We start from the raw sequence: 13,265 nt of genomic DNA, 5'->3' as shown, positions 1-13,265 counted from the left end.
GGAGTTTCCCCCCTCCCTAGATACGCACTGTTGTATTGGTTCAATGCACATAACGGAATTCGCATATTGTTTCATTATCTCCAGTGTACAATAGTTGCCATGACTTGTGGAATGACCTTCTTATATGAAAGGCGGTCACAAGCAGTATGAAAAGGTTATAATAGTGTTGCAGGGTAGAAAAAACTGATAAGAAAAAAATTTGATATGTTAGCCATTTCCAAGTTATTAGCATTGCAGTTAGCCAATCAGGCTGTTGCACTCACAAATTCAAGTGGCCCGCCAGATGCAATAAGTCTCAGTTGTTCTCATAGTGTAGATGATAGCACACTGATTGCTGAGGCTGCTCAGCCTTTGGCTTGGATTCAATCCTTATTACAACCAAATGCTCTTTTTTTTATCTCTCTCTTGTACAGTTTTAGGAAACCAAAGGAAGATCACATTTGGTGATGCAGTGTCTAGTGGGTCACTTGAATTTGCATGCAGAATGGGTTGACTGGCTAACTTCAATGCAAATTAACTTGGAATTGGCACAATGTACTGAATTTTTTTCTTAACAGTTCTCAGCAGAAGTAACCCTGCAACACCATTGCAAGTTTTTCAGACTGCTTCTGACCATCCTGTGTGTGTGTGTGTGTGTGTGTGTGTGTGTGTGTGTGTGTGTGTGTTTGTGTGTTTGTTTGCACATATATGTTCAGGTGCACATTTTCCTACGCGGTATATTAGCAGAGGTGACTCACCCAGCAGGAATCCCATGCCAGTGTTGACACTGGAGCGCAAGTAAGTCGCCGATGGCAGGAGGTTGGTGAGCGCATCGAGTACAGACGCAACAAGTGCCTGCCTCGCCTTAGTGCGTGCGATGGGAACTGCTGCCACATCGGACGTGGGTGACAGCAGCGGCCCTGTCAATGAAAATGGCAGCTTCTCATACACGAAAAAGCATCAAAAAATCTGTGTACCTCATTAATGAGAAGCACACTAATATTTAATAGTGTACATGTGCACCAAGTTACAATAAATTCAAAAGAGAAGTTAAAAAGAAAACAAGACAAAAATGCCTTTGACTTAAATTAATATAATAACTACAAACATTCACTGAAAACTTCACAATAAAATGTAGTTACAGCAGTCGAATGCTCTCTTCATTGTGTCAGCTGCCTCCTGCTGCAGCCACATTTTTGTCTGTCCTTTATTTTTGTACTGCCACAGATTTTTACTGGTGTGTTTTGTTGTGATATGAAATATTTGTTAAATAGCAGACAAGCAGGTGTTTCATAAGTGAGCATTCTGAGGTTTTTGCCACAATCATTCATCATGGCCCCACGCTCCCCAACACCACCACCACCACCACCACCACCACCACCACCACCACCACCACCACCATCGCTGTCGCTGCCGCCACCAGCACACACACGCGCACACACACACACACACTGTTCAGGACTGCATCACTAATGGGAGACATAATGTACTCAGGGACGGGGAAGACAAAGCATAGAAGAGGGTGGTTTCAAACAAAATTGCACAAAATCAACGGAAGAAATAACTTGTGACTTCCAAAGTGCTACCAGCAGTCAAGCTAGCACAATGAGTGTGCATTACAATGCACCTGTCATAAAGTAGCATCTGCTGCCAGTTTCACTTTAGCATCTGCTGGTTTGTGAAAATTCCTGGAATGGACTGGCCTGCCTAAAGCTCACATTTTGTCTCTTATGGAAGAACTGGCTGCCATTACTCCACAGACCCCTCACCAAAGGTGTTGCTTGCAAAATTCAAACCTTTATTAATGTCCACTGATCGGTGTCCGGATACTTTTGATCAGGTAGTGTGTAATTTAACTTGTTACACATTGCCGAGTACTCTCCACCGTGTGGGATTTATAGATGATGACGTGTTAATGAACAAACACTCCTGCGAGTTTTCAGACCTCATATCACGTTTTTGCATTAGTCTTTTTCTCATCTTACAGAATCCAGCAGAGAACTTCCTCGGTCCTTCTGCCATCCATTTGCCTGCCTACATGTCCCACCCACTTGCACTGGATTTAAATAATAGGCATAATTACCTCTTCCACTCCTCGAACCATCTGTTTGTTTTCCTGCCTATCTTACTAGCTCCCTATCTTACTAGCTTTGTTCTTACTCACAGTGCAATCTTCCAGTTTCAAATGGTTTTTGTACTAAAAGTCTATATCTCACTGCTGGAAGTCAACACTGTCAATACACACTACTTGTATGCTAGCTTCCATTTTTAGGCACATTGGAAGGTTAGTTACAAAAACTGCTGACACCAACTGGACGATTCAGTCATCCTTTAAGGACATCGTTGGGCTGCAACCTCACTGTATGAGAGCACACCCCTGTGGAGTGTAGCATAACCACAATGTTTGCTGTTGCATACAGGATGGAACCACTAGTGACCAAAGCCGTTTAATGAGATTTGAACGTCATCAGAAGCAGAAAAGTGTGTTTATGCTTTCCGATCCCTCCTTCCTCGCACCCTCCTGTGCTTTGTGCAACTACTAGGGAGCCTTGGGGGAGGGAAGAGGGGAAGTGTGTGACACTGATGCACACATGAATAAAGCAAATGGGCCTACTAAGGACTGCCCTCCTCCCCACGAATAGGCCACCCTTCCGACACCCATCAGTTTTCACATTCAACCAGCAGGTGCCACTGCAGCAGCGTAGCACCACTCAGCTGATGTGTGCCAAAAGGATTGCCTATCTTGGCTGGTGAACAAATGTCATGTCACCGCACTGTATAGAGACAATTTTAAAAAGCCCAACAAAGGTAAGCATGTAGCGCAAACGGTGTTGCTGAACTGTGGGGTCTTAGAAGGTCCCCTTTGCTGTTTTATTTAGGTGCATGTCAATGTTGCACACCTCCAGCGCACATGCAGTAGGAGGATATATAGAAGGAAGGATTGGAATGCATTAACACCATTTTCTCCTTTGGATCATGTTCAAATATCATCAAATGGTTCTGAATGTTCCCAGATGGTAAATGGTTCCATACTGTATAGCAGAGCATAAATTGTGGTCAGGTTACACTCCAAATGGTGAGATCATGTTCAACACAGTTTCATCCCCAAGATATTCTTAAATATAGACTGATATTCGAGAAGGAAAGTTTCTACTTACCATATAGCACAGATGCTGAGTTGCTGATAGGCACAACAAAAAGATTCTCACAATTATCTCTTTCGGCCATTAAGTCTTTGTCAACAATACACACACACACACACACACACACACACACACACACACACACACACACACACATATGCAGCTCACACAAATGAATGCAGTTTTAGGCAACTGAAACCACACTGCCTCTACATGGTGAGTAGCAACTTTCCTTCTCGAGTATTGTTACATTCCTTCCTGGATTTTCCATTGTTTAAATAACGACTGAATCACCTGAGGGAGGGGAGGGTGGGGGTTGGGTGTCAGTTGTGTCAAAAATTGTCAAGAACATTGTGCTGTTGCACATAATATTGTTGACTATTGTTTTTCACCACAAAATGTGTGAAATGAGTGCAAAAGAGAACAAGCGTTTTCATCCATGCCATTTAGGCTCATAACGCCTTTTCCTGTCAATTTTCAGCAGTCGTGTGCCTGAATTGTTTCCCTTGGACACCTGTACAAGAAAACTGCACGACTTCAATACTGTGATTCCTGCTTCTGACCTCTGTCACGAGGCATCAACACAAGAAGTGATATGAGGGTAAAGGGCAGAGCGACAACTTTCTCATAGTGTGACATGTCCAGAATAGCTCAGTCTGGATAGTGATGCCAATGTGATGTCATTAATCCACCTTACATCTCACACGAACTTCTGAGTTCTGGCCTTTATTATGCACATTTCGTTGCATGCTGTTTGAAGCATCTCAGAGACAAATTGTCATAGCACACAGTGCCACGTTTTTGTACCATTACAGATGAAGGTTGTAGGCACCTTTGAGCCAAATTTTGAACTTCTGCATCACAATAGAGGAAAATGACAGTGTTTTAAAAAGTAACCCTTTAATTTTGTTGCGCTGTTACACTCCAACTTGGAGACACCACCTGTTCTTACACTGTGATATATATTGGAAACCTGTTTGATAATATTGTATTCCAAAGTTTTTGAGCATAATTTCCCAAATCTGGAAGCTGTACCTTGTATTATAGCAAAATACAAGGATACAAGTGCTTTCATACCTGGTATTACAAGTTTACAAAATCAGGTTTGATTGGCTTTACAATATACCCTTTTTTTTATTACCATTGAAAGTACCATTTACCTATAATTAAAGAAAAACACAATGTTATTTATTTAGTTTCCTGTCACAGGTGGATACACATTCTTTAACCAGACGAAAAATGCTCGTCAGACCACAAGAAAGGTGGATATGCTCCTCTTTAAAAGAGTGTGATAGAAAAGGAAGGATCAGCTGCCTCAAACCTCATTCTGCCTTGCTCACCAAAACTTTTGCTATGCAAACATGTTCTCATTCTTTTAAAACAGAACATTCTAAAACCTTTTACCCATTTTGCCTTTGTAGTGAATGAAACCTTCGTACTCAGCATCTTCCTCCCACCACAACTGTCTATTTATGGCTACTACCACTGTCTCATTTTTCTACTACTAGCACTTTTTCCTGTGTGTCTCCGACTGTCACTGGCTCCACCTCTTTCTCTCACCTCCTGTCTCCTACTTTATTTCAGCACAAGAAGGCATGAGTATGTCTGCAGGCCAAAATTTTGGGGAAAAAGATGGAATGAGGATTGAAGCAGCATTTTCCTGTCACAGTCTTTTAAAGAAGAGTATATTTGTCTTTTTTTATGCCCTGACAGGAGCGTTTTTCTGCTGGTTACCTTCTATTTCCCTGTTACAGCAGGGTGTGCTGATTATACAAAACACATGTTATAGGCCACCAAAGTTTTGACAGTTTATTTACATACTTCAACACATTAATACACTTTGACACACACATGCTAAACACAAGGTTAACACAAAATCTTTTACTTAACATTTTTCTAGATACTCTGCTCGCTGATCGCAATTCATCAAAAATGCCTGGCTTATGATCTGTACCTTAAAAAAACCTAGGTTAAATTTTAAAGCTATACTACAAATGTATGCTGTAATGTGACCATGCCACAAAGTAGATGCTTCCTCTAGTTTAAAGTGAGCACAGGACTCCCATCCAAAACAAGTTCACTTCATACTACTTTAGACAAAAATGTACAACACTTTACGGGTACACCATCAGCATACCAAAAAATGTGGTGTTCAATTTGCAAGTACAAAGAATTTCAAATGACAAAATAATTTTTTGTATGGTGTGATGCCTTACACTGCCAGGTTGCATCACTGAATAATTCCCTGGTCAAGACAGCCTGTATAACTGAAGTGCCCACTGCACTGGGACAGAGCATTATAAAGTTTTATTAGTAAAAAAGAAATGTTTATTGAAAGACACAGTTCGGTGACATCAGAAAGCTTGCAACAACCCTAGAAACCCCACCATGTGTTCAGTAAGTCAGTCAAAACTACATTTACACCTCAAATTGGATATTATATGCACATTTTAAATGTGTGAGTATGGTTTACCTTTGAGTGCCTGTATATCAGTAATGGAGAATAATATTGAAAAAAAAAATTCAAGTTTACCCTATATCATCTGCTTAAGAACATATGGCAAAAATTTCAATGATTTGCTATGAATAAAATTATAGAAATGGCGTCTCCACAACAGGTACTTTTATAACCCAAAAATCATAGGTTTTCAAGTGTATCTACATAAGAGATAAAACTTTTAGAAAATGGCATTTCTAGACAAATGTCTAAAGAGTATACAGTTAACATTTCTAGATAAATGCCTAAAGAATATATAGCTAAAATTTGGGCCATTTCTTATGATTAGTTATTTAGATAATCACGGCCCATGGCATAAAAACCGCTAAAAGCCAATTTTTAGGTTTTCTCATGAACCGCCCATGAAAAAAATGGAGCTTTTAATAGCTGCCTAAGGTGAACCCTTGACCACACCAACTGCAAAAGAATCAACCATTTTGTTTGGGCTGGAGGAAGTGTGTAATCTTTATATTTTGACCCTGTACCTTAGGCCCATCCTTCTAACACGTATACAAATGTTCACTAGGCCAGGGCTATCCAAAACACCAAATTTTTTGGTATGCTGTAGGTGTACCCGTAAAGTGTTGTACATTTTTGTGTAAAGTAGTGTAAAGTGAACTTGTTTTGGATGGGAGTCCTGCGCTCACTTTAAACTAGAGGAAGCATATACTTTGTGGTGTGGTCACATTACAGCATACATCCGGGGAAGTTTGACCTCTGTGTTACAAGTCTTATTTCAGGTGATGCCTCACTGGCAACTCGTGTGTCAGTGACGATGATGAAATGATGATGAGGACTACACAACACCCAGTCCAAGAGCGGAAAAAATCTCCAAACCGGCTGGGAATTGAACCTGGGCATGCTGTGTGGTAGGCTAAGCAGGCAGATTCCTAATCAAAATCCAGCAATACACAACACAAAATATTTGAAAATGGCTATGGTGCAAATGCTCGTTGAGGTTGGCAGCCTATTGTTAATGAGGTAGCTCAGACCTGACCTCTAGCAGTATTTGACACAACCATACTGCCACCTAAAATTGCCACTTGAAAAGTGCCCACATTTTATCAACTTCTCAATGTAAGCTGACAGAAAACTGTATGCATTTCTTTGTTCCAACACTGGAAGTATGAATTTGAAAAATGCCTTCAGCCATAGTTTTTCATGTTTTATTTAGTACATGATGCATTTCTGACCCTGTGCGTCCATCATCAGGTGTAATTTGTCTTAATACTTGTTTTATTTTTTCTCTTGAATGAAGTGAAATGCATATTCCTGTCATGAAAAGGTTTGATGTTAGGTTATGCATTTTTATTTTTCACACAAGTTCTTACGCACAATATCTCCTCAAATTGGGCTTCACTGTATGATGTGCAATACCAGTAAGTGAAAATTTATTACATTTTCGATATTTATTCAGAAAATAAAGCTATGACACACTATATATAATAAAATAGTTCATCTGGACATATACTCTGAAACAAGTCTATAACGTAATTTCACATTTTTGTGTATGAGGCAGAATTTGCTCCTACATTTGTATTGATCACAAATGTGAATTTTTTTGGTCTGTAGTCGTAGATATTACTGAACACTGTTATGCTGTTTGGCTCATATGAATATTGTGACATAATATGAGCACTGTGGTATCACAAAGAAAATGGCATGCTAGTTGCTTAAATTGAGTACGAGTGTTTCGAAGCATTGTCAGGAAGTAGCGTACAGCATCATCACAGTGTGTAGAATTATGCAAGTCTAGTGATTTTCATTTAACAAAATACAATTTCATATCCTTATGTACTACAAATCCTGTTCTTTCTTAATTATCAGTCCAGTGTGTTTGCAGACCATGAGTGATAGGATGCAGAAATGTATGAATCCCTGAACTTTTGTTGTGTTGCCTTATAGTATTTTGATATCATTTTCTTCTCTATCCTGCTACAGCAAGTCATATCTCTCTCTCTCTCTCTCTCTCTCTCTCTCTCTCTCTCTCTCTCTCTCTCTCTCTCTCTCTCTGTGTGTGTGTGTGTGTGTGTGTGTGTGTGTGTGTGTGTGTGTGTGTGTGTGTGTGTGGAGCAGGAGGGAGGGGGGGGGGGGGCAGCAGAAGAAGAGGTGGGAGGGAACATGTGCATGTTTATTCATGTAGAGTTGAATGCGACAAACAACCTGACCAACATAGAAAGGAGGTCCCAATAATTTCAAAGTTTTCTCGTAATCATAATGGCATGCAATAGCAACAGCAGTGAATAGGATGTGAGCATGATTATGTGCGAAATTCCTTTTTTTCTCTCTTGTTATGTCACCTTTCTCTCCAGATGGTTTATTTTCCAAAGAAACAAATTATGAGTTTAAAAAGCTGTAGGTTGGAGATAAGTTTGGATTTGTTTGTGTGGCATCTGCCCCAGTTGCTTCTCCTCTAGAACTTTATTCACAAGTACTGTAGTATCTTACAATGGTGACAGGTACTAAATTTTTTTTCAGGCTCTTTTAATATACTATGCTAATCACACTCACTCTACTTCCACTACAATTACGTCACATGTACTATACGCACAACATAAGTTGGCCTTTTTGCAGAGGATCCTGGGAGCATAAGCACGTGATCATCGCCTAGCTTATGGGCTGCTTTAGGGATAGAAGAGGTGCCAAATTTTGTGCCAATACTTGGAATAAAATTTTCCAGGACCAGCAATTTTTTGCTTTGTGGATGTATATTTGTGCTGTATGGCTCACCTTTGTAGTTAGGGAGTAAGTACTGTGAAACTGCATTCACATTCAGCAGCTTGAGCTTGCTGCCTGGAGGAATTTCACCAGGCGAATCTGGAAATATAGGAGAAACAGTTGTGAGAAAAAAAAAAAAAAAAGGAAATTAATAAACACTTAGCAGAAATGAGAAGAAAGATTAGGTTTTAAAAAAATCCAGCTTCTGCGAAACACAATGTTTCACTTTTTTATTTACACACTGAGGTGGTCAGAAATAGTATATTTCTTTCCTCAAAAAGTAATTGTTTTTGCCTAAAATGTTGTAAGCGCACCAGTAGCAAACATTCTGTACTTCAGCTTTTAGTCATATTGTGCATCCCTTCTATGTTCTGTTGGATGTAATTATACATACTGTCCATTCACACCTACACCTTTCGTTACTTCCCTGTTACCTGGTACCATGAGTTTTCAATTTAGAAAAACTTAATATACCACAATTATGGTTCTGCTGCTGCTCACAGTGCTATCAGTGCTGTGCTAATTTTGATGGGCACAGCGCACTAAGTACTCTGAAATTTATTTTGTTACTGAAAACTTGTGCTATGAGGTAAAAGTGAAGTGTCAAGAGATGTGGATAAACAGTGTGCACAATTACATTCCAAGAAGCATACCAAGGATGTACAATACAACATAAACATAAATGTCCACTGTGGTTGCTTTTGGAAAATTTGTATTAAAACAATAGCTTTTTTAGCTACCCACAGGTAGGGACAGACAAAGGGTTCGCTTCTAGGTAGCTGACATTTTGTCCACAACAATACTGGTTACTTAGTTAACAATGACTTAGCAAATACAATTGCACAAGTACAAGTTTTGCAAAAAGTTCAACGAAAATAAAAAAAGGAAAAAACTGGCGAAGTACGAACAGGACAGACACACCGAGGATTCTGTACAAACTTAATTACATTTATAGCTACTGTAGCTCACCCAAAACAGGAATTGAGAATCTTGACAATTTTTGCCTGATATCAGTACTGGCAAGATACTGGTCCCGGGAAATCCAAGATCGTATATCAAAATCTTCACAGTAGTTCCTGTGACTAGCCCGGACATACAAAAGAAAGCGAGCAGGTGCCTTCAGTTTATATGTGTATAGAGAGAAGATTTAATACAATATTTCTTATTTACTTATTAAAACATGGCTACAACTTACATTTTATGTTTACTATGATTTTGATGGATGATGAATGCAATGTACGTTCTAATGCTAAAAAGATATTTTTATGTGATATAATTACAGTTTAACAATTTTCAGGTTTTTTCTCTTTATTGTACTGTGAATCCCAGCTTCTTGCAAAATTTCATGATGCTAAATTAAATGGAAGTATCCTACAGGTTTTGATGAATGAGTTTGCAAGTACCAAAATATGTGAAATAAATGGCTAAATCAAACAATGGAAAATCCAGGTTGGAATGTCACAATATTATGGAAATGATAGTAGCTACTCACCATACAGCAAAGATGCACAAATATTTTTGACAAAGGCCTTGTTGGCCGAAAGCTTATTTTGTGACAGTCTTTTTGGTGTGCCTATCTGCGAATCAGTGTTTCCACTATATGGTGAGTAGCACTATCCTTTTCATAATATTATGACATAAAAGGCTGTAACTTTTAATTACACTAAATTAGAACCTTAAATATTTTACACAACCCAAAAGACCATAGAACCTAGTACCTGATATAAATTTCCTGAGAGAAAGGGGTCTTAACAGTGGGGCAGACAGATGAAAAATGACAACAACAAAAAATATATTTTTTTTTCCTTGAGATATAATTTGGTGTGACGTCATAAGCGAGTCACTGCGTGTGAGATTGCTCTCAAGTTTTTATATATTTTTAGGTTTCAGATACATATTTTAACAGTTTTTGTGATAATATTTACTATATAAGTGACTTATTAGTGGTTTCTTCATTCACCTCTGCCTTTCCTGTGTTGTGACCTGATATTTGTGAGTGTTTCGTATCGAGCAACATAACCTTTTACCTGTGTTTACATTCTGCACTGACCAGTTGCAGCTGTAGTGGCGCATTGAAAGCTAAGTACTAATTAATTGTTTGTGTGTAGTGATTTATTTAGGAACTTTAGTACTCTTCAACTGGAGTTTTTGTGTTTTCTGGTGAAATAATTTCAGAAGAACCTTTTGGGGACTGTTTTCAGCTTCGTTACTGTGTCATTAGACGTTTGATTCTCTTTCTGTATTAGTCTTTTGTTTTATTCACATTTGTTGTTTATTAATACTATTAATAATAGTAGTTACTTCCCTTGTAGAGTAAGTTTGTGTTTATTGTAGTCAGTTTTTAACATCTTCTTATTGTAGTAGCAGAACTTAGAAAAAGTAAAATTTTACCATGACTGAGAAGTGTGGGCTTTGCCATAGGTTTGTGAGTAGTGGATTGCGGTGTGAGACTTGTTCGAAGTATTTTCACTGGGGGGAATGCAGTGGGGGAAACCAGTGGGCATTCTGGTGAGATCCTCTCCTGGAACTGCAGGTTATGTAGCAGGAGTAAGTTGATAGAGGAGCAGGAGCGTAAGATCTGTGCCCTTCAGGTGCAGTTGAAAAACGCACAGGAGGAGCTAGATAGGATGAGAAGGCGGTTGGGGAATGGGAGCTGGCTGTTGGCAAGAGATCTGTTGGGAGAAGAAGATTTTCAGATAGTTTTACTATTGGTGTTTACAATAGATCTGACCAACTGTCAGAGTCTAGTGGAGAGGAATCTCTAGTAGCTGTAGATGTAGGAAGTATGCAGCAGACCTCAGTAGTTACGGTGGCTAGAACAGTTGCAAAGTCGAAGAGGAAGAAGAAGGTTCTGCTGCTAGGCAGTTCTCATGGCAGAGGTGTAGGCCAGCAGTTGCAGGATTGTGAAGCCTAATGCAGCATTGGCTCAAGTGACTGTTAACATAGGGGGGGTTCTGTAGGGATTTTACTAAAGAGGATCAGGTAGTGATTGTGGGTGGGGCTGGTAATAGTATTGATAGGGATGGGGAGTATGACATAGACGCTGACCTGGAAAAGATAGCCACTCAGACTGGCAACATGAATGTGCATTTCGTGGAACTGTTTCAGCATCACGATCGGCGTCATCTTAATACAGCCGTCAGGCATAATAACATGAGACTTGGGGGTGCGCTGATGACAGAAAGCATGGGTCACATTTCAGTGGTGTCGGTGGAGTCTATCAGCAGGATGGGTTTCACTAGATATGGCCTGTACCTCAACAGGTATGGGAAGGGGAGGTTGGCAAAGCTTATAGGTGACAGCATAGGTGGGGTTGGTGGGATCACTCATGGGAAAATTCCTACAGTAGTGGGTGTTAGGGCTGCACCTTTTTTTAGATTGAAGTCAGCTGATAGGTATTCCTGCTTAAGGGAAGTCTCTCTAACAAAGGAACCACTTTTGACAAAGCTTAGGTATCCGAGTAATGAGGGAATTGGTATATTTCATCAAAATATACAAGGTATTAGAGATAAAGTTAGTGAACTGCTTATAGATGTTGACTCTGAAATTATTGGTATATCTGAACACTTCTTAAATAAGGAGATAATTCCGAGGCTTCCTTTACCAGGATACAGGTTGGCTGGCAGCTTTTCGAGGAGCTCTTTGCGGTGTGGGGGAGTAGCCATGTATGTGAAAAACGGCATCCCATTTGAGTCAATTGATGTTTCAAAGTACTGCGCTGAAAAAGTGTATGAATGTTGTGCAGGTGTGGTTAAATTTAACGGAGCTAAACTTCTAACTGTTGTTATTTATAGATCCCCCGACTCCGATTTCAAAACATTTTTGCTAAAGCTAGAGGAGGTTCTTGGTTCACTTTATAGGAAATATGTGGTGACTTCAATATTAATTGTATAAGTGATTGTGCAAAGAAGAGGATGCTGGTAGACCTCCTTAATTCATATAATCTTATGCAAACCGTATTCTTTCCAACGAGAGTGCAAGGGAACAGTAGAACAACCATAGACAACATTTTTGTTCATTCCTCATTACTAGAAGGGCATTCAATTAGCAAAAAGGTGAATGGCCTTTCAGATCATGATGCACAAATTTTAATTCTAAAAGATTTTTGTGCTGCAACACGTGTTAAATATAGTCATCAGCTGTTTAGGAAAGCTGATCCATTTGCTGTAGAGACCTTTGTAAACCTTATCAATGAACAAGAGTGGCAAGATTTTTATAGCGCTGATACAGTAGACAATAAATATAATGCTTTTCTCAAGACTTTTCTCGTGCTCTTTGAAAGTTGCTTTCCGTTAGAACGTTCAAAACAGGGTCTAGCACAAACAGGCAGCCTGGGTGGCTGACTAGAGGGATAAGAATATCTTGTAGAACAAAGTGGCAATTATATCAAAACGTAAGAAAGTCAAAATCTAAATGCAGCAGCCCATTACAAATAGTATTGTAAGGTGCTTAAAAATGTTATTAGGAAGGCAAAAAGTATGTGGTATGCAGATAGAATAGCTAAATCTCAGGATAAAATTAAAACCATATGGTCAGTCGTAAACGAAGTGGCTGGTCTGCAGAGACAGGTCGAGGATATAGAATCAGTGCGTAGTGGGAATGTCCGCGTTACTGATAAGTCGCATATATGTACAGTATTTAATAATCACTTTCTGAATATAGCAGGTGAACTAAATAGAAACCTAGTCCCAACAGGGACTCATACAGCGCTCTTAGAAAAAAGTGTTCCGAGACTATTAACTGAAATGCTCCTCCATGATACTGACAAGAGGGAGATTGAGTTAATAATTAAATCACTAAAGAACAAGAACTCTCATGGATATGACGGGGTATCTAGCAGAATACTGAAGTATTGTTCTATGTATGTTAGCCCTGTACTTAGCCATATCTATAACTTTTCCTTTAGGAGTGGTCGGTTTCCTGACTGA

At 39.3% G+C, this 13,265-nt stretch overlaps 1 protein-coding gene across 2 annotated transcripts in view; it reads right to left on the bottom strand.

Annotated features, from left to right (window-relative positions):
* The window catches only part of LOC126293617 (FAST kinase domain-containing protein 4), a 74,990-nt gene that overhangs the window by 25,182 nt on the left and 36,543 nt on the right, over positions 1 to 13,265 (bottom strand). For both annotated transcript variants that reach the window (XM_049986898.1, XM_049986897.1), the window contains exons 7-8: positions 8,350 to 8,436; positions 738 to 899 (exon numbers count right to left, since the gene is read on the bottom strand). In XM_049986898.1, coding sequence (XP_049842855.1) covers positions 738 to 899; positions 8,350 to 8,436 — 249 coding nt within the window. The remainder of the gene's footprint in view (positions 1 to 737; positions 900 to 8,349; positions 8,437 to 13,265) is intronic.

The sequence above is a fragment of the Schistocerca gregaria genome, chromosome 10 (assembly GCF_023897955.1).
Source record: "Schistocerca gregaria isolate iqSchGreg1 chromosome 10, iqSchGreg1.2, whole genome shotgun sequence".
Taxonomy (NCBI): Eukaryota; Metazoa; Arthropoda; class Insecta; order Orthoptera; family Acrididae; genus Schistocerca; species Schistocerca gregaria.
Note: the sequence above shows the minus strand (reverse complement) of the source record. Positions and strands in the feature narration are given on the sequence as shown.